The 26739-nt window shown below is 36.4% G+C and overlaps 1 protein-coding gene across 10 annotated transcripts in view; it reads right to left on the bottom strand.

The window, feature by feature from the left end:
- The window catches only part of DMXL1 (Dmx like 1), a 91815-nt gene that overhangs the window by 8054 nt on the left and 57022 nt on the right, over positions 1-26739 (bottom strand). For 3 of the 10 annotated variants that reach the window (XM_068665924.1, XM_068665922.1, XM_068665925.1), the window contains exons 26-40: positions 26086-26162; positions 25748-25875; positions 23777-24025; positions 23281-23394; positions 15164-15327; positions 11651-11790; positions 11241-11326; positions 10495-10696; positions 9149-9266; positions 7788-7850; positions 5337-5423; positions 4547-4668; positions 4295-4436; positions 346-396; positions 8-68 (exon numbers count right to left, since the gene is read on the bottom strand). In XM_068665924.1, the coding sequence (XP_068522025.1) occupies positions 8-68; positions 346-396; positions 4295-4436; positions 4547-4668; positions 5337-5423; positions 7788-7850; positions 9149-9266; positions 10495-10696; positions 11241-11326; positions 11651-11790; positions 15164-15327; positions 23281-23394; positions 23777-24025; positions 25748-25875; positions 26086-26162 (1804 nt within the window). The remainder of the gene's footprint in view (positions 1-7; positions 69-345; positions 397-4294; positions 4437-4546; positions 4669-5336; positions 5424-7787; positions 7851-9148; positions 9267-10494; positions 10697-11240; positions 11327-11650; positions 11791-15163; positions 15328-23280; positions 23395-23776; positions 24026-25747; positions 25876-26085; positions 26163-26739) is intronic. The other 7 variants (XM_068665926.1, XM_068665931.1, XM_068665932.1 and 4 more) reach the window with 5 other exon arrangements.

A 26739-nucleotide genomic window follows, 5' to 3' on the forward strand; every position in this document is an offset into this window, starting at 1 on the left:
AACTTACAATATGGTAATGTTGGATGAGAAGCCATTCTTCTGACATTACTAATAGCCTTCTTGAGCATCTGTTTAATGCACAAAATAATAGAAAAAAATTAAAAATGGCAATTGAACAAAAAACTTACTGAAATAGAATAATTACTGATGGCAGATGATTTGTTTCCTATCGAAATGCCTACTGAAAGCAAGTAGTATGTTTAGAAATTCAGACAGAAGTCAGTTTCTTCCAGGACTAGCATAGATATTAACACTTCTATGGCTTTATACATGTTGGAAAATATTAATCTTTGGTTCAGAAACTTATGGATCCAAATATAAGAACTCCTCAGACTGCAGTCTTACCTCTTTTCTTGCCAATTCCTTTCTGATTCCATTAAATTTATTGGAATATTCCTGAATATTGTAAGATAAGCAAGAGAGAGGCAGAAGCATGTAAAGAAAGAGGTAAACAAACTTTAACAGACGTAAAAAAAAAAATAGGAGGGAATATATTAGTTCAAGTCTAGTTAATTTATTGTCATTGACTGAAAAGTAACTTATTATTTTTGGCCATCCAGAATAAGCAACATACCTAGTAACTGGTCAGTAACTGGTTAATCAAATATTATTTAAAAGCATTTACTGATTTTGCAAATACAGATCCAACAGATTTTGAGCAACGTTTTGGTTCCAAAAATTCCAAACTTTTCTGTAAGTTACATTACCAAGAATGCTGTTTATCCTTATAGGCTTAATTAATTCCTCACTGTGAAGATTTCAATACATGAAGAGGACTGGAGACATCAGACAATTAAGTTTAAAACCACATCAAATAAAGTCCAATCCACAATACCCCAACCGGAAAGACAACGTGGGGACTTCTCATCAGGCAAATGCATCTGGGTTTTCCTTGCATGCCTCTTCCCTTCTTTTCTTTGGCTGTATGTCAGAGTTAAGTCTTCATTCTTTTTATTTCTTGTGAGTTCTCATCAAAAGTATCAGGCTATTTGGAGGATTTTTTCCTCACAGAATTGTTGGATTTATCTTGCTCATGTAACCATTATTTATTTGAACATTCATGAAACAAAATAGCATAAGTTCACATTCAGGCCAGGTGTTAACTTTAAACATAATACAAGTCTGTTGACAGAGACCTCACTTTTAACACAGCAGTTTATCACTTACTACTCATTGCTACCAAGCTGGCACTGAACTCCTTTCAACAACTGTAATTCTGTACAGCATTTTGCCACTCATGCCAGTGGAACAGCAAATATCAAGTCAAGTATTGTAAGCATGCATGGTATTCTCCCCTGGCCTCCAATCATATTAGGGTGTCAACTGGAATACAGTATAAATTGCAAACTATTACTCGTTCTATATGCTCTAAACATATGCTCTAAAGAGCTGGAAAGCAATGTTTTCAACTGGCAAATAGTAGGAAAAACACTTTAAAGCGTTGCTAAAATTTCCTGTTTGTGGTTTTTGTTCGCGATTTTTTTTCTTCCTCTGATTAGTGCGATAATTGCAATCCTCATAATTGCATTTTGGAAGCAGATTTAAACCCTTCAGTTCTCAAAGCTTTATTATTTGTTTAAGCCTGTCGGTCACTGAAATTTATTTCCAAACACTTTCCTGAAGATAAAGCAACATATACATGTACGTCAAGGCTTTCAAATACACGTTTTTTCTAAGTACGTACTTATACTTACTTATAAAGTACTTATAAGTACTTACTTAAGTTCCTATGAGTACTTTAAATCATAAAGAAAAAAACTTAAAGGCCTCGTAAAACACTGGTGAATAAAATATTTTACCTGCTAGAACAAGACATAAGAGGACAATATTCCTCCAACACTAATGTGTATACCAGTCAGCAAACGATTACAACACTTTGCTCTCTGAATTCACTGTTTATGTATATATATTACTGAAAAAGAACTTGAAAGTTCTCATTCTATTTCTTCACCAAAATTGTGTTGTTTTATAGCTGAAGGATCAGGTGAAAGATCTGGTGGTGATCTGCACTTGCCTTGTATGAATTGAGTAAGAGGAAACAGTGAAGACTAGTAACAAAAAAACCTTAGAGCTAATAAAATGTAGTTAACTTTTTAGTATCATATAAAAGCCCAATAGTTTCCCTTGCTGATGGAAGTGAAGCAAAGACAACATGACTGAAAAGCCAGCAGTAGTAAAGAACAGTGGGCTATAGATCTACTAAGTGGGCTGCAAATCATGGAAAAGTGAAGATGGGAACAAAGATCAAAAGCAGTGTGTGAAGAACAAAGTACCAAACAGTAGCAACTGAAAATTTTTGTTCAAGCTGGTGTTCCTCCAGATTTGAGTAACATAATTTTCTCTCAAGAATCCTGTATCTTCCTTCATTTACTTTGTCCTTTATTCAGTACCTTTGTATCCCCTCCCTATTGGGCAGGTGTGGCTGCGTTCTCTGGTTGGTTCTCTACTCCTCTGCCAGAATCCAACAGAATGCCAACCAAAATTTAGGTCCAAAGTTTAACAGCAAATGCACTCAACACAAACACAGCCATATATCTTTAGGAAAGAAGTTTTGCAACACATAAAATAGAAAGCCATGTAAGAACAGTTTGCATTAACAGATCATGCAATTACTTTGTTGAGAAATACATGCACACACAAAGTATCTGAATGTATCTGAAAGTGAGAGGAGAAAATGGCAAGTTTTCAAAAAACACTTGTGGGTAAGACCTGATTGTGATAGCAGAGCTGGAAAAGTGATAACTGGGATCAGCAATTCCTAAATACAATGCAGAGATTTAGGTACCTGTACAACAGCCAATTCCACATGTGGATAACATTAGCATTGTTGCAATGCTCATTCTTTATTTACTGCTCCTAATACTCAAACTAAGCTACTTATATAAATATAAATTAACATATGGTTCTTTCATTCTGCTATACTTACTGACGCCCTGAGCTGTTAAATGCCCTGAAGTGCAGCCAAGTGACAAGACTTCATGCGTTCACTTACCAAGGAAAACTCCATATCTCTGTGCAGATAGGCTGAGATAAAGGTGCCTTGTGTGACTGTTTCAGCCCATTTAAGTGGCTCCAACTAAGCACCTCATAAGCTAACTAATCACCAGATATGCCTTATAAGACGGCATCTGCGCTGCATAGGAACTAAGGTAAGTATGCCATGGGCCAGAGTAGAATTATCATTTGATCAGAATTAAATGTCAGCAAATGTATTTTTGCTCAGGGTCAAGCTTTACTCCAGATGCAGTATATACTTCTAAAAACATAAGCCGCCATTGTACAGGTGTCACTTCAATTAGCAAAAGCATCACTTTAGTCATGTGAACACAGTCATGCTTTACTGGATGTTCCTCACTCTAGTTTTTTTTTTTTGAAATGCCGAACAGTGAAATTGATTACGTCCTGTAAAAACGTGATCTTCAGAACAGACACATTTAGTAACGCTACTAAGCAAAATTATGGGGGAAACTGCATAGCCCTTCAAAGAAAGCAAGATAAGCTGACAACAGCTTCGGAGCTTAAAAAAAACTGTCATCAGTGACGCATAGCTCAAGCTACACATTATGTCTGTGGCTGGTCCTGTTTCTGAAATACTGCCTTACTCATTTTTCTTATGAAGACAGGAATCTCCATTTTTCCCCAAATTTATTTGCTCAGTTCCAGAGTTTAATTCAATTCACTAGAAGCTTCTGTCCATCCTGTCCATCCAATAAGATCTGCTTTAGGAGTTCATTCATTATCCTTTCTGCAAGGCCCGTAACAATATACAGTGCAATAAAGCTGCAATTTGTACTACAGTAGTAATTGGTATTTACTTTTAAATAAAATCTGGAGTAGTCTGGAACTCAGAATGAAACTTGAGATTCTGCTTCAACTAAAAGCTACCTCAATATTTTACACAAATATTTCAGTCCATTTTCTATGAATATATCTCCTGACATCGGAATTAATGCACTTGCAAAATGCATTTGGTCTCAGCTCATTAAAAAAAATTTAAGCTGCAACTTCTTCACTCAACCTTGATCATTTTCAAATGACGTATCATAAGTAAAGAAAGCATAAATGGCCTGACTAAAAACTTTGCTTCCTTAGTTGGTGAATCAAATTCTGTGCAGTATTGTAACCTATTAATCGGATGATTATAAAAAAAAATCCAGTTCACCTTAATTACACAGAAACACTACAGTTATTTACATCTTAATCATAAGGAAAAAAAACACAACAGCAACAGTGAGCAGACAAAAGTAGAAAAATAGACTGAATATATAAGGCTAATCTTTGACAAGTGACTTACCACAGATGCACCCCTGCCAGTTTGCGTACTACCAAGCCAAGGCATATTGATGGGTGTGCCAGGATTACTATGGGTATAAGGAGTGGTTCCCTGAACATTTACCAGATCATCACGAGCATGTATAACTAAGAAATCATCTGTCCTATAAATGAAACAACATAAGTTAGATTCCAAATAACAGTATTAAATACTGTGCTTTGTTATGCTGATTTACACAGTCAACCTGTGATATTGGAAACATAGAAAGTATACCCTTTATTTTCTATTTCCACATCATCATCAATCCAGGTGTAGATTTGTGTAGCTAAAATCGCAGAAACGTCTAATTCTTGAATGTCATGACTTGATGCTATTGCAATGCAGTTCCGATTTGCCTGAAAAAAGTCACATACAGAGAAAGAGTTACAGAAGGAATACTTGGATGCTGGTGTGTTGGGTCTGTTCAAATACATCCCAAACAGTTAATCCATACACAAAAGCAAACATTGTCTACAAATCTATATACTATAACAGGCTAAGCTTGAAGTTTCCTTTTAAAAGCTTATTTCTATCCAGGACAGCATCACACCCAACGATTATTTTATACCTCTCAGGCAGCTCTACTTTCTCCTTGCTTTTCTCAGAGGATAATAAAGACTTAACTATCTCACACTGTACTATCATGCTTGGAATCAACCTCACTTTCACTCCTTTATTTAAGGATTAAATGGTTAAACAGGATAAGGTTGACTTATTTGAAAGAGAGAGGAAGAAGAGACAGGGAAGAGTTAAGAGGAGAGGAGAAGCTTGTCCTACACACAAACTTAAAGAAAAAGTAGAGGTCACTTCTCCCTTCCCTCCATCCACTCCACAATAAAAAAGGAAGACAATTTGTAATATTATCTTTAATTATGGCAAGATAAGTAAGAACTGCTTTAGAGAAGGGAGTACTGAGAATTCAAGCTGTACCAGGACAGCTTGCCATGGATATACTACCTATTCATAATGAGACTGCTCCCTCTTTAACACCACAATTAGATGATCCTAGATCCTTTATACTCACCTTATTGACTGCAAAAGCAGTAATGATGTCAGACTCTTTATGAATTATCCTTGCCTTGCCTCCTGGGTATCCCATATCTGTTTCTATCTGTATTTAAAAAATAAAGCATATTTAAATGCAAAAAACTTATGTGCAACAGTGCTTTTTTTTCTTTGTTTTTCCTGAAAGTACAGAGACCAAGCAACAGATTACATGAAATCTCATACTTCTTCCCTTGATTTCAATTCTAAAAAAAAAATGAAAAAATGTGACCATGTGACCTGCAGTTATTACAGTAAACCTGTTTCGTGTGAAATAATTTAGCTTCCCACTGACATCTTACGATTACCCCACCAACACAAATGACTTAATTTGTCACAGAAGTTGCAACATTATGTTCATTCTTAAATTTTTCAGGTATGCTGAAAACGACTGAGGCTTAATGTGGACAGTGACATCTGAGGGTGTCAATAATAAAAAAGTATAGAGTCTCAATGTACTTACAATTTATTTTTTTTAGCACTAGAACTGATGAAACAGTCTGCAAGAAGGTGCAGAAAAGATCCTGATCAGGAAAATGTATGACCTTTCACAGCTTCTCTATTCACCATTTTCCACAATTACATAAATCTGCTACGGTGCCCTGCCACATTTTAGTGCTACAAAACAGCAGCTATTATAAAAATTGTCTTTTTACTATCAAGTTCTGTTTTCTTTCATGTAATTTAATGTTGCATTTGAATCTTGCCTACCTTTTCTCATTCTAAAAGTGCATCCAGGTACACACTAGCATATAATAAAATTCTAGGCTACATCTTCATCGGCATTGTAGCACCCTCGTTCAAAATCGAATAGTGCAGCATTACATATATTAAACGGACATACTACAGACTCTGGTCTGTTGTAGTTACAAAAGAATTGTATGGTAAAAAAAAGGTACTGGCAAACATAAATGATGACATACATTCAAAGCTCAATTAACATCTGGTACTTTTTACAAAAAGATAACGTTATTTCAGAGCTCCGATTCCTTTAGCCTCTTCATCTAAATTTCTTACTTCTCTGAAAAGCAGTTAGATGGTGCTCTCAAAGTACAAATGATCTTTTTCAAGGTTTGGAAAAGAGTTGTTGCTGTTACATACCATAGAGGAGAATACCTTTTATTAAAAGTAAAACCAGAACCTGATCTTTTGGAATGGGTCTGGCTGTGTTGGAGTTAACTTTCCCTGCAGTAGCCCATAGAGTGTTGTGCATTTGTAGTCCTGATACCATACCAGTGTTTTGTGCTGAGCAGTGCTGGCACAGCATCAAGACCTCCAATCCCCACAGAGCCAGCAGGTTGGGGGTAGGCAAGAGGTGGGGAGGGAACATCAGCAGGGCAGATAAACCAACGAAAGGGATATTCTATACCATATGGTATCACACTCAGCAATAAAAGCTGGGAAAGAGGATGGAGAGGGTGGGGGTTCTCGTCATGAAGATGTCTGTCCTCCCAGGCAACAGCTACTTGCACCAAGGTGCTGCTTCCCAGGATGTGGCCGAACATTGCATGTTGATGGGTAATAACAGTAATTTCCCCCCCCCTCCTTGCTTCCACACGGCTTTGTTTTGTTTTGTTTTCCCCCTCTTTCTTTTCCCTTTAATTTAATCCTGATCTCAACCTGTCAGCCTTTTTCTTTGAGGAGGGCAAATGAGAGAGCAGTTGTGGTAGAGTTTAGCTGCGCAGCAGGGCAAAAACACCACAATTGTGTTATATGGTAAAGAAACCCTCAAAAAATTAAGCTGTTTTTTCCAGTCAGTTCCAATTACCTGCTTGCTAACAAGATTTTATCATAAAAAGGTAGCTCAGGGACATGACAATGTCTTTGTTTCTATCTTCTTACCTTTTTTTTTTTTTTTTTTTTTTTTTTTTTAAGAAAACCTGAATAATACAGTATTTCTCACTGTATTTGTAGGCATAACATAGTACCTTTTTAGTCTCTTCTACCTGTCTTTCAAGATAGTTTCTGGGAATTTGTTGTATTGGCTCATTTGTTACCATCTTAAAATTAAGACTCATCAAAACTTTTCAGTATCAAGCCAATGTGATGCTAATAAAAAGAAGCCTAACTTTACCATATTTACTTCTGAGTATCCTAGCCACTACAGACAGGTAAAAGTTCCTGTATATCACTTCCCATAGTACTGCTGAATTTTCCAAATCACTTCAGCAATTTACCACCTGAACATTTTCACTTAACATAGCTACGGAGTTTGGTAATGTGTATTATCTAGTTGTTTAATCCAGCCTTCTAAAATACTAAGCTTACTGGAAACCAAATGTAGGACGACCAGTGTAACTCAGTCTTTCGAAAAACTGTTTTTTCGAAAAAAAAAAAAAAAGTCTTTTTAAAGGGTACCATCACCATGTTAAAAAGGAAAGATTTCACAATGATGTATGGTCTAATTAATTTGATTATTATTACTGTGTACCTTATTGATGATGGGCTCCTCCACCATAGAATTTTTCATGGTTTCATTATGGTCCTCTAATGACTTCACCAAGAAAGAAACAACCACAGAACAAAGAGTAGAGATAAGACATAACATGCAAGATACCAAGGAAATCCTTAGACCCTTATCGTTTAGCCCAACACAATTAAAGCACAACAATTAAAGCACAGTCTGTTTGCACACACATATACTTCATTTACATATTCTGTTACCTAGTAACAGTAATTCCTAAATTTATGTTCTCTTACTTGATTTCAGTAAACACTAATTTTTTTTCCTATTGTAACACCACTGTCACATCCAGAGTCTAATTCCCTGGAATATAAGGAAACTCCACTGACATATTGTTAGTAACAAGAAGATACAAAATAAAGCTAATAAAATATGCTGGTGCAAGTCTTAGAAACATGTAAAGCATAGCTAAAATATTCCAAAACAGCTTATCATACAGCACAGCAACATGGCTGCATTAGCAAACAACATTATCAGAAATGGTGCATCTTCAAACACAAGACAAAAAGAACAACTTTTCTTTTAAATGTAGTCTATACTGAACACAAATAGATTCAACACAAATACCCAAACAAGGTAATATTCCAGCTGTGACAGTACGAAGATTAGCTCATACACAACTATTTGCTACCATTGTTTTATTAGTCACGAATACTCCTCCTGCATATTTTAGTTTGTTTTGACCTGCTTCTTTCTCCTCTAATTCCGCTATTCAGATTTTTTTTTTTTTGTGCATGTGTTTTAAGTGAAATAATGAGTTTCTTTGAACTTATGGGAGTAACGGTAAGCAAAAAAAAAAAAAAAAAAAAGGGCAACTGAAGAGAGGAAAAAAACAAGACTCCATTCTGGAACTGTACCTTGAACAGATTTAACAAAGTCTGCAACTTGGAAAGCTAGACCTGGGAGAAGTTACCAGAGATAAAACCTGTTACATGACAGCCCTAACCTCTTTTGTCCTTTTAAAGTTAAAATTGTATCATAATGTGATAAAAAAACAGTGGGTTAATCCAGGATGACCACGGTAGGGAGAAACAAACTTTAAAAATTTTGCTCAGGTCACCATTTTTGGCCTTTGAAATTTTGACATTTGTCATTCTTTTGAGGTAAGTTCTATACCAACCTTATAGAGAGGCTGACTTTAGCGAAGTATTTTTCTGTCAATTTACAATCGCAGACTGATTATTTCTGTTTTTAATAAAAAATACTATAGATTTTTTGTCAGGGCCAAGACGGTTATCCATTCATACTCTGAAAAGCAAACAAGCCACCCAGATAACTTCCCTGAAAGCTACCTGCAACATTTTATTTACCCTATATGCCATACCAACCTCATTTAAGCATCGCTTCTTTGTAAAAATATTTCTGATAAAGGTTTCCTGGACTTCTTCCTGTTTAACCAAGTACTGCCAGAGCCTCTTCACAGATAGGGCAATGTGACTGTTAGATCTACAGAACAAAATTAAATATTACTCATACTTACGAGACATTGCAGTAACTTATATTCTAATCAAACTATGGTCAGAAGAAATGCAAAGGTAAAACTACAGCTAAACACCATAAAACACCTATCCACAAACACTCTGGTACCATCTTCCTGATAAAATGACATGTGAGAGTAGGAAGAACACAACAAAGAAAAGAACACGTTGCATTTTAAGTGCCTATTTTAGGGCAGCTGAGATAAATCACTTTAGGAGATTATACAAAAATAAGGTCAATATACTACACAACATGGATTTTTTCTCTTTATTGCCACTGAGTGTTTCTACTACAAAGACAATGAATGACTGACACTTCCTTCCAGAAATACATTATCTGCATATATATATACAACATCTGAAAAAAACACATGACTTTTTAGTAAAAAAAACAAAAACAAAATCCAACCAAAAAATAATAAAAACCAGAAGGACTGTAGATCAGACTTCAAATGTTGATACTTTTCCCTGAAAACTGTATAGCAAAGCAAAACTTGTACATACAAACAGCTGACAATAGTAAGTCAAACCCATGAAACACTCAGATAATTTTAAATTATGATTTTTGAATAAAGCACAGGTAGCACAAGCTATTCATCTATAATCAACGCAAGTTACTAAAACGAAGCGTGATAAGCCTGAAGTACTTTACAATAAAAAGCCTTTACAATAAAAAATCTGTTGATTCTGAAACTAAAGGTGACAGTAAAATTAAGGCAGCAGAAATCTTTTTAAGAAAAGAACATTTAAGAAACTGAGAAAATCTTCTGACTGAACATATAATTATACAGAATTGTCACAATGATACAATTTATTAAATATTTCTTCTTTGGTTTTACGAAAAGATACCGACAAGAACAATTTTTTTTTCCCTCCAAAGGTGGGACAATTATTTAATTGTTACTAATCCTTAATTATCATCTCAGGGCAAATTTGGTATTCTTAATTTTATTGTCAACCACAGTTCTCCCATATTGTTACTAGTTAAAAAAGAAAAATAGAAACTTACTGATTTTTCTGGTTTTGCTCTGCACCAGATGTGCATGAATTCTGATGCATACCCACAGTTTTACAAAGGATTACAGTAAATCTAGAAACTAGCATGACACAAAGTTGTGGCCTATCACATGCACTGACAACATAGCACTTCATGTATTTACTATATTATAGTCAGCATTTACAGAAATTAGACTCACCTGAATGGAGTGTTTGTAGGTTCAAGTAAAGTTTTATGGCGAAGCAATGCAGGACCAGCAGCTAGAGCATCTTCAGAAGCATGAACTGAAATATAATGTTGAGGTGGACCACCATATAGCTCAAGACGTCGCTGAAGAACTTGTTCCCAGCGCTGTAGTGTTTTCAGAACTGCATGGCATATCGGGGAGCTAACTGGAAGCTCTAGAATGACATATAAACAATAATAAACTACCCTAATTCTCCCCTATAACCACAATGTAGACAACTCCTCAGCTGAATGTTTAAGTGTATTTCAAATATCTCCAAAAAATAAGCTTTATTCAAACTTCAACCTGACAATTGCAAGTATTTGCACACATTAACTACTTTGTGCTACCACTGCTACATAAAGGAATAGCCTTCTAGAAGAAATTAAACAAGTGGTAGGAATGATGTAACTTGAATTACAAAAAAATACAGGGTTTCCACCAAGAAATAAATATTGTAAACACTCTTGCATGACTTAGAGGCATAGAAAAAACTAAGTATGCAGAGACTCCTGCTAACTGCTGGGCATTCCTGCTCACCCACTCCTCTTAACCACTCACAATGTTATTTCATAAATATAACATTATGGTAAACATTACCAGAACAATTTAACCCCAGACTATGACAAAAAACTTCAGGACTAAAAATAACATTCAAACATATTTACTGTTCAAAACATGACCATTAAATACAAAGAGAAAACTCTGTTGCTTACTACCTGAAAGATCATGTCCAGCCAAAGGGTAGAAAATCTTCAAGTTGTGAAGTACCAGCTGAACCATTGCCAATCTCATCAATGACCAGCTATCAAGAAAATATAAGTCACTTACCAATCAGAAAATTATTTTTTTCAGGCATTCAGTTACAATTTCTTAATGCTTTAAATCCTCATGAAAAACTGTTGATTATTATAAACAGTATTTCAGAATATTATACATGTTTTAAATTAAAAGACCACTGTACCATGTATTAATGAATAAAACAATCATTGTGAAAAAATAACTAATAAGTCTAGAAAATATCACTTCCAGAAAATATCAAGTAACTGGTGTATTATCTCAAAAGTAAAAGGCCAGAAATGCAAATCTAACCATTGCAGAAGACCCTGCATTCTAAGAAGACACTCACCTGTACGAATTTGAATTTGAATGCTCCTGATTATGTGAGTTTGATGCAAATACATCTCCATCAATATCATCATCATCTTCACCGCTTTCCTGACTCTCTTCTGAATCATATTCCACTCTACTTTGTGATGGAAGAAAAGGCTAAAAAATTACACAATATTCCTTGAGTATCTTCTACCAAACATACAGTTTTACATTATCTTTTTAAAAATAAATCATTGTAATATTTAATGTTTTATAAAAAAAAGCAGATGTCTCATCTTACTCACTTTAGTAATATGGGGAGTTTGTACCTAATGAAAAGGTTAACTGTCCATAAATGTGGAACTTCAACCACCCAGATGTCTGCTGGGAAAGCTACAGTGCAGGCTGTAAGCAATCCAGAAGATTCCTAGAGTGTGCTAAGGATAACTTCTTGGTGGCCCTGGTGCTCACCAATGCAGATGAAATGGTTGATTGGAGGTAGTCTGGGCTGCAACGGCCATGCCCTGGTTGAGTTTGTGATCTGGAGGAATATAGGCCTGGCTACGAGCCAAGTCAGGACCCTGAACTTCCAATGAACAAATTTCAAGCTGTTTAAAGACCCAGTGGATTAGATCCCCTGGAACTCCTTAGGGAGCTGAACAGAGCTGGAAACTCTTTAAGGATGTTTTCCTTAGAGCACAAGAACTCTCCATCCTCCTGTGTAAAGAAAGTAGGCACGGAGGGCAGACATCTGGGATGGCTGAACAAGGACCTGCTGGTCAAACTGAGGCCCAATACAGAAATGCACAGGCAGCGGAAGCAGGGAGATGTGGCCTGGGAAGAAAGAGCACAGGGATGCAGTCCAAATGTGGAGGGGTAGGATCGGGAAAGCCAGGGTATGCATGGAACTGAGCTTGGCAAGGGATGCAAAGAATAACAAGAAGGGATTCTACAGGTACGTTGGTCAGAAAAGGAGAGTGTGCCCCCTCTAATGGATAAGAAGGGTGAACTGGTAGTAACAGACAGGGCTCAAGTATTCAACAACTTCTCTGCCTCAGTCTTCACTGGCAGTCAGGCTTCCCACATCTCTTGAGTCCCTGAACCTGCAACGAGGGCTCAGGGAGCAAAGTCCCTCCCCACTGTAAGCAAAGAGCAGGTTTGAGACCACCTGATGAGACTGAACAGGTACCACTCTATGACAAACACTGTGTACTTTTAACACTACCAACTTTAACAAAAATTTTTAAAATTATTCAAAATTCTAATGCTGAAAATGAAAGCCGTAACATTTTTACGGTTCTTACTTTGCTTTCCTTTTACATCAGGTGCATCAAAACACATGCAGGAAGCAAAAGCTTGGATTTGTCAGAGAAAAGCCAAAACCACCATTACATTCCCTCTCTTTCTAGTTCATCCAAGGGCTCAAAGCCCTAATGAACAAAAAAAATCCTATCCCCTGCCTACAGAGTTCAATATTTATGACAAGCCTACAATCAGTGCCCCACTGTGCTATTCAGTATTTGCAGTTTCTCGTTTCTCCTTGATCCTAAAATACTGCTTGCATACTTATTTTGCCAATATGGCTACTATATGATATAGAAATGCACCATAGGACTCCATAATAATAGGTAGTTTTCTACATAGAGAGATCTCAGACAGCAAACTTGACACTAGGCAATGTAGTTTGATTTCTATTAAATATAGGAGTTTATTTCACCTATTTTAAATAGATGATAAAAAAGCTTATCAGGAGAGATGTGGACATACTGGAGAAAGTCCAGCAGAGGGCCACGAAGACGGTCAAGGGACTGGAAGATGGAAGGACTGGAGCACCACTCCTACAAGGAAAGGCTGAGAGGTGGGACTGTTCAGCTTGGGAAGAGGAGGCTCAGGGGGATCTTATGAACTTGTCCAAATGCCTGCAGGGAGGGTGTAAAGAGGCTCTTTTCAGTGGGTTTACGTGGCAAGGTTTTGGTAGCAGGGGGCCATAGGGGTGGTTTCTGTGAGAAGGATCTAGAAGCTGCCCCATATTTGGGAAGGGCCCCATTGTTGACCAGAGCTGAGCCAATAAGCGATGTTGTCTTGCGCCTCTGTGAGAGCATATTTAAGACAGGGAAAAAAACGCTGCGCCACACAGCAGCTGGGAGAGTGAAGGGAGTGAGGAACAGCCTTGCAGGTACCAAGGTCAGTGTAGAAGGAGGGGGAGAGGTGCTCCATGCGCCGGAGCAGAAGTCCCCTGCGGCCTGTGGTGAGGACCATGGTGGAGTAGGATGTCCCCCTGCAGCCCATGGAGTACCACGGTGGAGCAGGGTTCCACGCTGCAGCCCGTGGAGGAGACCACGGTGGAGCAGGTGGCCCTGCACTGACGGAGGCTGCCGCCTGTGGAAGACCCCTGCCGGAGCAGATTCCAGGATGGACCTGTGGCCCGTAGAGAGGAGCCCACGCAGGAGCAGGTGACCTGGCAGGAGCTGCTGCCCATGGGGGACCCAGGTTGGAGCAGTTTTCTCCTGAGGGATGAACTCCGTGGTACAGACCCATATCTGGAGCAGCTCTGGAAGAGCTGCTGCCTGTGGGAAGCCCACACCGGATCAGTTCATCAAGGACTGCATCCCGTGGGCGGGACCCCACAGCACAGGGGACGAGAGTGACCGAGAAGGAGCGGCAGAGAAGAAGTGCTGTAGACTGGCCATAACCCCCATTCCCCCGTCCCCCTGCACCGCTTGGGGGGTGGAAGAGGAAAGAGGTGCTTTTGCTTTCTCTCCTTTGTTTCTAAGTTCTCTAGCTTGTTAGTAATAAGCAATAAATCCTACTGTCTCCCTATGCCAAATCTGTGTTGCCCATCACCATAATTACTGTGTGATTCCCCCATCTTTATCTCAGCCCTTGAGCCCTTTTCATTGTATTTTCTCCCCGTTCCTCGTTGAGGAGGGGGAGTGAGAGAGCAGTTGTGGTGGAGCTCGGCTGCCCACTCGAGTAAAACCACCACACAGGACAAGAGGCAATGGGCACAAACTGGTACACAAGAGGCTCCATCTAAACATCAGGAAGCATTTCTGTACTGTGTTGGTGACGAAGCACTGGTACAAGCTGCCCAGAGAGATTGTGGAATTTCCTTCCTTGGAGATCTTCAAAAGCCACCTGGACGTGGTCCTGGGCAAACAGTTCTGGGTAGCCCTGCTGGAACAGGGGCTGGACAAGGTGCCTCCAGAGGCCCGCACCTTCCAATCTTAACCATTCTGTGATTCTGCAATTCCCACATTTCCTCATTCATCAGAATAGCTAACCCACATGTCTATAACTGTAAAAAGTATTGCTTTGTTCATAACATTACCTGAGAATAAACTAATTTTGTAACAGCATTTTTAAAAGAACACTTTTAAATAAAAGTAGCTATAGGCAATATTTTAGAAAAAGATGAAATACGAGTCATAACAACAGGTGGCTTTTGTCATTTATCTAAATTTATACCTAGGACAAAGACTAAGCAGAAAATACTTACAGCTGGAGAAGTGATAGAAGATTTTTAACTTTCATAATAACCAAAAATTACCTTTGCAATGAAGTAATCCCAGATACTAAGCTCAGGAGGAATAAATCTTTCTTTGTCAGATGGAGACTCTTGATCTACTAACGGCAAGGCAGGTGACTGAGCACTCTCTTTTGGAGAGGTTTTTGATGAAAGCCTGAAATGTTTTTGCTGTTTCTCTCCATCATCTAAAGGAGAAAAAAGTACATGTTGCTTAGGACTGTCTGCTCTACCTCCCTACTACTTTTAATAATGGGATTCATAATAGAAAATAATTTTAAAAACCTTCCTCACTATAAGCTTTCAGAATTTTATCTTAACATTTCTATAGCAAATACACACAAAGAATGTTAATCTTCAAATATGCAGAACTAATACAGAACTGGAACTCCAGAAATGGACAACCTCACAGTACAAACAATATGGCATAGCAAAGTGTTAGGTTTTTTTAAGTATTATTTTTGCATTAGTTTTCTTCCTACAGATGCACATATAATGGCTCAAGCAACAATATTACAAATCCAAACCTTAATAAGCACTATAAGCACTAATGAATACTGATCTATGCCTTTTTTTTTTTTTTTTTGAAGACAAGCCAGCAGTGTTGTCTTCCAGAATACATAGAGCAAATACATACTCCAGATTGCTATTCCTACTCCAAATTTTAACCAACTGTTCCTTCCAGAGGAGGTCTGTAATTTCTCCTAACTAGCACAATTCTGATGTATCTGTTTCTCCTAACAATGTGTATCTCCAGCAAACATGAGAGGTCCCATTTTAACTAATACAATTCAATATATACCTTATTAAACAGGGAATAATTGCAAAATAATACTCCTGTAACAAAATTCCTAGGAGCTGAGGGGTCCACTCACTTCCCCCAGCATTTACTTTTTCCAGAATAAAGAGCATCTAAGAGATTTCTTTGAATGACATTCTCAAGAATTAGAGTACTCAAGGGAACACCTTATTCAGACTATTAGAGAAGTCTTAATGCAGTTATATGACAGATAAATGAACAGGCTTTGTTTCAGATCTCTCCTTGTTAATAAAGAGGTATGAACTTCACAAATACAGAAGTAATGGCTTACTTAAAAAGAAGCTCATGAAACCATCTAATAACCTGAAATCATTCTGGTTCTTAGTAGGTGAATTTTATTTCAGTAAAGCCTTTTTATTGGTAGAGAAGGAATGATACAGATTGCCACTGTCCTTAGGCGACAAATTAGTAGTCTGGCTTTAAAGAACACTTTTGTAGTGAGAGGGAGGAGGGAGAGAAGGAATTACAGCGATGTGATGTAACAAGGCAGCCTTAATTCAAGTGGACTTGAATCAGTTTCTTACTTGATTGTAAAATTTACTTATAACTTGAAAGTAGATACATATATTTTAGCTGTATACATTATACATGTATATTAGTTTCTAAGGTGAAAAAATCAGTGCAATCAAACTTTATTTTACTTGAGAAATTTAAAAGATTAAGATGAAAAGGAATCAATTTTTTTTTTAAACATTATTGAAATTAAAAAATTTTGCAACACATATTTTATGGATATTAAACTTTTACTTTTTTTCTTAAGTATTTCAAAATCCCCCTTTTCTAGGTAAGATTTAAGAACTGTATCACCCAGAAGAACCATGAAACATACTTAAGCACTCACTCACTTCACCCCATCCTTTGGTTTATTTTCTGCTCACTTAGAAAAAAAAAAATGGAGAGAAGAATCTTTCATTCAAATGCTTTTTTTTTTTTTCTTTCTCCAAAGAACAACAATAACACTAGGTAGTAACACTAGTTATAAAAGATCGTATCTAAACACTTCTACTCAATAAGGGGAATAGGGTATGTCTTATGGTTTAAGTCTTTGGCTGATGTAACAGCAGTAGTAAGATAAGGTGCCAAGACATGCAGATCCACAGCCTGGGGATGCAGAGCTGACTGGGTGATTAGATATCCATTATCACTGACTTCAATTCTCAACATGTTGGGGCCAGACATATTTATATGACCTACTAGTATGAACATCACAAAAGTAAAAAAAGTGATCTATGTTTTAATTCCATTATTTCTTTCTGCTACCTAGGGACCACAAAACAAACTTCTGAAGCTTCTGAAATTATTTCTCCTGTAATAAAGCTGGAGATGGCTCATGAAGAGCCAGCATCCTTCTGTATGTCTGGAGGGAGCTATTACATGTAACTATTTCCTACACCCTTGCTTTTTTTTTTTTTTTTTTAAAAATGTTTTATCCACAGAGGACTTTAGAGTCTGGATATATGCTGAAAGATCATTTCCTTCAGAACCCTTATGGGTGCTCCAGTGACTTGAAAACAGAAGGTCTAACGTAACACTTTGGACAAAAAAACAGTGCTCATTTAAGAACAGTTATATTCTACATATGAAACTCACATTCTCATCACATAAATTAAGCCAATTGTAAACTCAGGAAAGCAAGATTTAAGACAATTTTATTTAAAAAAAAGCTTTTGTATTTTAATGCCTCATATCTAAACAATGTTTCAGAATTATTTTTTTTAAAGTGGTCAAATTAGCACTCTGCATTCACAGTGGCTGATGGAATTTTATGTCAACTTTTTAGCTAGGAAAAAAATGTCTTTCCAAGGATTTTCAGAAACGAAGTGGACTATAAACAGTGGAACTATAAGATAATTTATATAGAATTTAATAAAAGATGAAGGCAGTATCTCATCTTTCAGCATAAACTTGAAATTGAGATATTTAAAATATTTTGTACTACTTTATTGTAACATCATTTTCTTTTTCCTGTAAGGGCTATTATTAGAAAAACACTTACCTGTATTAAAAGCCAAAAACATTACAGCTGCAGTACAATGCATTTTCATTATTTAAAGCTCATCAGCTAACAAAGAGCATGCACATGCATTACTCTGTATGAAATACTAGCAATTGCTTAAAAAAAATAGAAACTCACTCGGCATAAAGATAAGGAGCAAGTGTTGCATGATACAGAAATAAGCAAGTATATGCTTGCAGATTGTTTTTGTAAGCAGACTTCAAAAACCAAATGCTTTACTTTAAAACAGTATTCTTTCCACTCTGTTGGATTATTCTTTTTATTTTTAAGACTACCACAGGCTGCCCATTCAAATATAATCCAATATTAAAGGCAATGAAAGTACAATCATCCGAGTGGTTAGAAATACATAGTACTGATGCCAATCTATTTTTTCTGCATTCAAAAAAACTTTATGCAAACTAAGAATTTTTTTAAAAATCTTTGTCATTTGGGATTTCAGATCACCATTTATATTCATTTGCAAATTTTACATCTATTTTGTATTCAAAATATTTATTTTCAGTCCCATTATAAGACAATTGTAGTGTTAATGTTATCTTCCAAGAAAAAAAAAACAAATGAATCTTTCCAACAAGTAAAATGCTTCTATTCCTGCAGAGATCTAACAGATGCAACAATATTCAAAAGACCTGTTGCCCATGTGACCTCCTTTCCACCTCTCCAGAAAGTGCAAAGAGGCAGATCTCTTTCAATTTCCCCCCCAAAATAAAATGCAGGTCAGACATACTCTGCCTTATTGAAGATTGTATGCATGTATCAAGCGCCAACACCCCAATGTGCTAATAAAAATGCAAGTCTTAAATAGATATAAAATTATGTTCTTTAAAAAGCATCAACCCTGATTGCAATTATCAGCGCTGCTGAAGCCCAAAACAAGGTGGACTGGCAGATACATTACAATGAAATGTGGATTCTGAATCTCACCTTACATCATTTTCCTAAATGTAAAACCCTTCACAGATTCCTGTAATCCTTTGGGAAGCTATAAATGCCCATGTCAACAGCATCCTAGTAGAAGTCTACAGTGATGGACATTTTTGTCTCCAAACCTAAGGAGAATCTGCACTTTGCATGGTTACAAACTCTGATGTTTTCATCATCATATTCTGCTTATGCATGGACAACAACCCTGGTCTACGCGGCTCCAGTAACCAAGTTAATGAATTTGTTAAATTTGTTAGTTTGTTAAATTAGCACTTGACAGTAGTGATACCCATTAAGTTACACAGGATTACAGTAATCAAGTTGTAGTGTATTATATGATTATTTTATATGCATGATAACTTTTTTTTGTATGTTTATGTATCATTTAAGGAGTAGCAGTTCACTGAAAAGCTGTAAGTATATATTAACCCCTCAGATGTTTCTGAATATATTATTTATGTTATGGGCAGTTTAATAAATGGTGATCACAAACCTCTGAAAAAGTTAGATAAGCACAGTGAAGAGCTTTGTGGCATACACACACTTCGTAGGCCTTTTCTGTTGTGATCATTTAAGGCTTTTTCTACTGAGCCTAGATAGCTCTGTCACAAGGCAAACCTCAGGCCAATTTCTTATCTGTTTTAATGGCTGGCTGAAATAAGAATGAGACAGAGTAATAGCAAGAAGACAAGGACATTAATAGAGAATAGAAAGGCCACACAAGTAATGAAGTGCTCAGCACTGTTCTGATAAGCTCATCTGCTTCTCAAAACCTATGGGATGTTACGCAAGTCATCATAGTAAGAGGTGACAAAGTTTATCATTTCTCCCTACAGGAGTCCAACTATAGCAGCAACGAGGACTAATATTTGTGCTAAAGCTTTTTTAGTTGCTTGGAAAGTTAACATCATCACCAGAGAAAATTAACTTGTTCTAGCAGTCACATATTAACCAATTTCTGGCAATGTCTTTTCTACATCTGAAACCCAAAATGACTTTAATTCTATAAAGTATACTTTGCAAAATATTCAGTCTGGAAGAAGTTATGCATTTAATGTATTCTTGCAGCATGGAATAATTGAATATATGAAATGAAACTATGGATTTCTAACTGTTAAAACAAAATTCAAACTTTTCCTTAAGAACCCTCTGTATTATAGAGAAAATACCATCTCTATATAGATTTATGTTACACAGCTGTTTTGAATAGAAACTATAGGAAATATGATTTTAACACTATTTCATACAACAAATAATAAGGTTATTTTTCAGATGCTAATTACCTCTTTAAAAACATAATATATCCACTATTTTAAGACATAAGAAAGGATGGGAATTCTCAAATGCTAACTCAGTTTGTCAAATTCTTTTGTTGCAACTGCAAATACAATAAATGTGGCTGAGAAGTTTAATATAAGGAAGCATTTGAACTGCTATGCTTTTTCTGTGAAAAGAAATGGAGTGATAGTTTTTCATTAAACTAGTTCTGAACATAGGTCAGAATTTTACAAGACTATCAAGACCTATATATTTTTTTTTTGTTCCTGTTCTTTTATTTTGTGACTAAAAAACCCTAATAACAGAGATCATATTTAATATTACAAGGTATTTTCTTCCAAAGCTGATTGTATGCTAAAGTTAATGTAAGCAAGGGACAGCAAGGGAAATCACATGACAACTTGGCCAGCTATGTACGTATTGCTATGACCTTTTAAAACAAGTTTGAAACCTGTAGATTAACAACCACATTCAGACAGAAGTGCGATAGAACTGATGGAGACAGGGAGAGACGTATGCTGAACATATAAGACTATAGGATCACAGTGTTACCTAACTAGAACTCTTAGTGTTAAGAATTTTCGGCTTTTGATCTCCATTTGAGAGTGAAAACATGTCACAAAAATATAAAAGTAAATTTATAAAAATAATCAAGTTATACACAACAAAGTAGGACACTATTTCAAATCTAAATTAAGTGCTAGAGTCACTTCTCCGTGTTCAAGGCTGAATGCCAGAATTAAAATAGACAAGGGCACAAAAATAAGTAAGGGAACAAAAATGTACGTGATTTAAACCTGATTCCTCTGCTTACTGGAGTTCTACTTAATCATCCTCTACTTGCTCTAGACAAACATGCATTAAAAACAAATAACAGGATTATGGAATCTGAGAATCACATACGTTGAAAGAGACCTCTGGAGGCCACTGGTTCAACCCCATATTCAAAACAAGACAGGCTTAGGTCAAGTTAGTCAGGGCCTTGTTTATTCAAGCACTGAATAAATCCCAAGATTCCACAGCTCTTTTAGCCCCCTTTTCCAGTGACCAATTGTCCCTACAAATTGATATTTATTTTCAATTTCAGCTTCTTTATTCTTCCAGCAACAGTTTTACCAATCCTGCAATCAGACAGCCAGCAGTCATTTCTAAGACAAATACAAAGTAGACAGGCCTTTAGAAGCATTCAGGATATCTTGCTATGTAAAGACAGTTATCTCAATTTCAAAACAGTAGTAGCAACATTAAAATACCTCAATATACAGTTATCAATACCTACGAAACTTAGAACTGCCAATAAAAGAAGCCAGTTTTGGTTTCCAGTTATGCAATCCTGATAAGGCGAGCATATTCAACAAAATGTCAGCTGGAAATATTTATTAAATGCCAAAGAGAAAACTGATCTGATCTACAATGAGAATGAGAAGTTTGATTAAATAACACTACTCTGTAAATATTTTTCTAAATGTCTAGTAAAATCTGTATGTAAACATCTATTTGCCGCAAATGCAAGTTCGTAAGACATTTTTATATGTAACGTATGATAGCAATAAAAACAATACATAAGTTATAGATAGTATAAGTTACAACATATATATATATGTGTGTGTATATATATTCAGATATGAGTCAAAACCCATCTAGAGAAGGAGCTGAACAGCCTGCTGTAGCTGACCCTAGTCTGAATAGGGCCATTGGACTAGATGATCTCCAGAGCTCCCTTCCAAACTCAGTGGTTCTGTGACAAAGTTTACCACAGAGTTAGCCATGTACAGGGGAAGGCTACTCTTCAGCCTAAAAAACATCTTTCTTAGAAATAAATTATGATTTTCTTGTATCTGCTCTCCTCATATACCTTCTTCAGAATTCTGTTTCTTCAGACTTGAACCATTCAGGCAGCTTTTTAGTTCTCTGCCATCTATCCCAAGAAGATGACCCAGAAGTGATGGTCCCCCTTTTTTCAGCTCTGGTGAGGCTGCACGTCAAGTACTGCGTTCAGTATTGGGCCCCTCTCTACAAGGACATCAAGGCCTTGACATGTATCCAGAGAAGGGCTGCGAAGCTGGTGAAGGGTCTGGAACACAAGTCTTATGAGGAGTGGCTGAGGGAACTGGGGTTGTTTGGTCTGGAGGAGACTCAGGGGAGACCTTATTTCTCTCTACAACTACCTAAAAGGTGGTTGTGGGAGCTGGGGATCAGCCTCTTGCAGATTACTAGCGATAGGAAAAGTGGGAATGGCCTTAAGTTGCACCAGGGGAGGTTCAGTTTGGAAACTGGGAGACATTTCTTCTCAGAAAGAGTGGTCAGGCATTGGAAAAGGTTGCCTAGGGAGGTGATGGAGTCACCATCCCTATGGGGGTGTTTAAGGAAAGGCTGGATGTGATACTTAGGGACATGGTTTAGTGGGTCATATTGGTGTTAGGGTGATGGTTGGACCAGATGAGCTTGGAGGTCTTTTCTGACCTTAATTATTCTATGATTCTATGAAGTTACCATGGTTCAAGTAGATTAATATTTGTAAAAAAGACAGATACGATAGTTGATATGTATGATCATTGCTCTTGGTTTTACAGAAGTCCAACTACCTTAAAGTAGAAATCTGTACCAAAAATATTACAAAACTCATTCTGAATAATTTATTATCCGAATTTAAAACTTGAAGGTTGTTTGCTTTCCTAAAGGGTTCTCAGACTATCAAAATTAAACAGCAACAAGGCACTATTCTTTGTAATGTTTAGATGAACACTTAGAAATCCACATGCATAATAATGCTTATATTCATGAAGCAAAACAAGCAGCTCTCTAACAAAGATATGAAACACTTCTGATCATTTCAAACCATGGTCAAAATAACTGTTTAAAATTGATATCAATGGAAGTATAGTAAGATTACTACAACACTGTCAATTTAATGTTTTTTGTTTTTTTTTTTTTTTTTTTTTTAAAGGCCCAATTCAACTGCTATTATCATTACAAAACATCACTTTAAATTTTGATGTCATGGCTTGCAAACAGAAGTTTTTCTCTCTTTCTACATATGCAAAAAATCACACATAGCAAACTGCATGTAGAGGCCTAGTACTAAATCTAGTATCTTGCCTGAAGATTTGGTAGGACTATGAGTATTGAAGGCAGTTAGAGATTTGGAAAACCCCACGCATTCCATGGAGAACACTACTACCTGATGTGGGCTAGGCATTGAGAAGTGCCTACCTGCCAAAGAGAGAAAACATACTGTATTTGTAAAATGGGAATATATTCCTGTTAGGACAGAACCGGAAAGCTTTAAAATGAACATTAAAAACAAGGTCATAATAGTACAGAAAATTTTCTATATAAAATGAATTTAACCCCTAATATTACAGCAGTTGTACTACTTAAAAACTATTTCAATGCCATTCATTTCTGCTTCCTATTCTCTTCTACAGAATATCCGTGTTAATAATTTTAGTTCTTTGTTCTTCATTGCAGATCTAAAACCATATTGTGTTATTATTGAACACAAGCTGTTTAAATAAATTAGTCTTAAGCTTTCAGCAGTCAAATCATTTTTAACGTCAAAAAAAACACACACAAATATAACAAAAATACTAACCAGCTTTTGTCTTTAATTGCAGCTGTCCTCTATTGGGCGTATGAGCTCCTCCTCCAAAGATAGCAGACCACATTTTGTTGTTAAGTGGATGAGCCATAATTCGATACAATTCATTGCTGGAATGTGTTGCTAGGCCATGGATGAACAGACTCAGATAGACTGCAGTTAGAATTTCACAAAGTAAAACCGTGAGCCCTGGCTGAGCTTCCTCACCAGCAGAATTCAGGAGACGTACTAGAGCTGTTATTCCTGTCAGAACGACAAAAAAAAAAAAAGAAAAAAGAACAACTGTGTGCATGTGTACACACTGGGGGGAGAACTCACCCTTGACTATTTTGATATTTCTTGATCATTATTTTGAATGACAACTTACATCATTTACTACCTTTTAGTGTTGAAAATTCTAAGTTTGAGGATATCAAAAACTCCAGGAGACAGGGGTGACATGCTTATATTTTCAACAGTTTGTCATAGCTTTTCAGCTTCATATTTTGGACTTAAAAGTTGATGATATACTTAGCAACTTTTCAACAAAAAGAGAAAAGCCAGAAAAAATAATTCAAATTTTGTTTAAATATAACACTGCCAGCTCTGATATGCATGAATCTTCCTTTCCCTGTATCTCAATTTCTCTTGAAACTATTTCTCCTTATTTCTTTCAGAAAATGTCTTTATTTTCTATATTTAATCCAGTGCCTCACAATGTATTCAATATACACTACTAAATTCTTACACTTAAAATAAAAATATTAATCTTCCAACTGACTTTCCTATGGTGCTTATTTCACCAGTTATGAACCTAACTCCACTGTGTTGAAAATGCTGTATTCCCACTTAACAGTGGTAAAGCCATACAAAAATCATGGTTGTCAACTTAAACTACCCATTATCTTATAAGTGTTTTGCTTTGTTTTTATACCCCTACAAAGAGTTGTAGAGTTTCAGATATGGCATCATCTGTCTCACTTTGTGAACCATAAGTGAAAACACAAAAAGCTATAGACAAAGTTACAGCTCATATGTTACTCTTCCAATTGCACACACTGATCTCTCTCCAAAATCTCTAGATACAGTGACAGGAAGGCTGAGAGGCTGAAGTAACATAGCATCAAACACAAACACTAGATGAGGTTCTCCAAAAGAGTTCTTTAATGTGAAATTAAATCCCATATTATGAAAACATATTTCTTTGTTTTGCTTACACTGAAGTTAGTGCTGTAAACCGAAGCCCAAATATTTTATGTAGCTTAGACTCTCTAATGGGACTGGTACAGTTTCATCTTATAATGGGCTAACTGTTACCGTAAGTCGTATGCAGGCTTCACAGATCTTTGTATAATATATATTATTTATCATAAACTTTTATTTATGTGTTGAAAATGCTGTATTCCCACTTAACAGTGGTAAAGCCATACAAAAATCATGGTTGTCAACTTAAACTACCCATTATCTTATAAGTGTTTTGCTTTGTTTTTATACCCCTACAAAGAGTTGTAGAGTTTCATATATGGCACCATCTGTTTATTTTATTTTATTTATTTATCACTTTCAATAGTTTTAGGTTAGCTCAACAGCTGCACCTAAGCTACAATCATTCTGAGATGGAGCACAAGCTAATAATCACCTTTGAAGTCATTTTCAAGAGTAAAAAGTAGTGAGATTGACCTGCTGCCAGCAGGGGGAGCAACTACAGCACAGGACAGTAATTCACCAGACTTCAAGTTTAGTGGCCCTCTACTAGAGCACCAGCTAACAATTTTTAGTAAGAAAAAGATGCATCAAACAACTCAACTTACGGAATAAACACAATTACTAGCTTACAGATTTTCAAAACTGAAGATAATCTTTAATTGTAAGAACTTATTTTTACCATTATTTTGTTAGAAAGTCTGGAGCATGGCTACATGCTCGTAAGAGTGGATTTACACAATCAAGTTTTCATTAAGAATGAAACAAAACAACTCAAGATACCTGGCCACTGAGAAGGCGATGTATTTGGAGTCACTGTATCTTCTAAGCTTGTTGTTCTTAGAGAGTGGCGCTGAGTTAATAGCACTGTCTGATACACTGTTCCAGTGAACTGATTTGCTTGGAATGAGCTGTAAAACATAAATGCAATGTCATATTTATTAAAACAAACAAAAAAAAAAACCCTCATCCCCCACAGGTTTAAAACTATTCAATCATATCCCGTGCTATATTTAGGCAGATGTGAGTACTGCTTTCTGGTGCTCTGTGCATTGTATACACAGTACAGTGTAACTGCATCTTTACTGTTCTCTAAAAAGTGCTTCTCAAAGACCTGTTACCTGTAGCTGTGGCCATCACAAAGGCATTGGTAGATGCAAGCAGAGAGTGATGCTGCTAAGGTATGCATTACGTATATCTGGAAGACACAGATTTATAGAATGTATTACACATAAGATGAACAGGGTTAGCATCATAGCATTTAATGCATACAGATATGTAACAGTGGCACTGAATATGGAAGCTACAAGTACTGATGGCAAAAATTCATTAACAAAGCCACATTCTCTTCAGAATTAATTTCAAGTTAGGTTGATTCACTTTTCAGTAAAACTGATACAATCCAACAATCCATAATCAAAGCTCAGCTCTAGCTGCGCTGTCTTCTATTAAGAAACACCACCATCTTAAACCACTACGTAACAGTTCTGAGTTATACCTAAGACAGCATGTTAATATGTTGGCTCACAATTACTAATGCTGTGCTTCATAATGAAGACTGCATATTAGCTTTTCACAAACTCTCGTACAGGTCTCCGACACACACAATGTACTCAGTATCACAATGACCATCATTATTTTTGTCATAGCCGATAGATATTTTATGTATCACAAAACACAATTTTATATAGAGCTAGAGCATCTGTTGACCTAATAGTTTGGTTAAAATTTATTATAAAAACTTATTTGTCTGTTCCCTCTGAAATTAAGCACAG

Source organism: Anas acuta, chromosome Z (assembly GCF_963932015.1).
Source record: "Anas acuta chromosome Z, bAnaAcu1.1, whole genome shotgun sequence".
Classification (NCBI taxonomy): domain Eukaryota; kingdom Metazoa; phylum Chordata; class Aves; order Anseriformes; family Anatidae; genus Anas; species Anas acuta.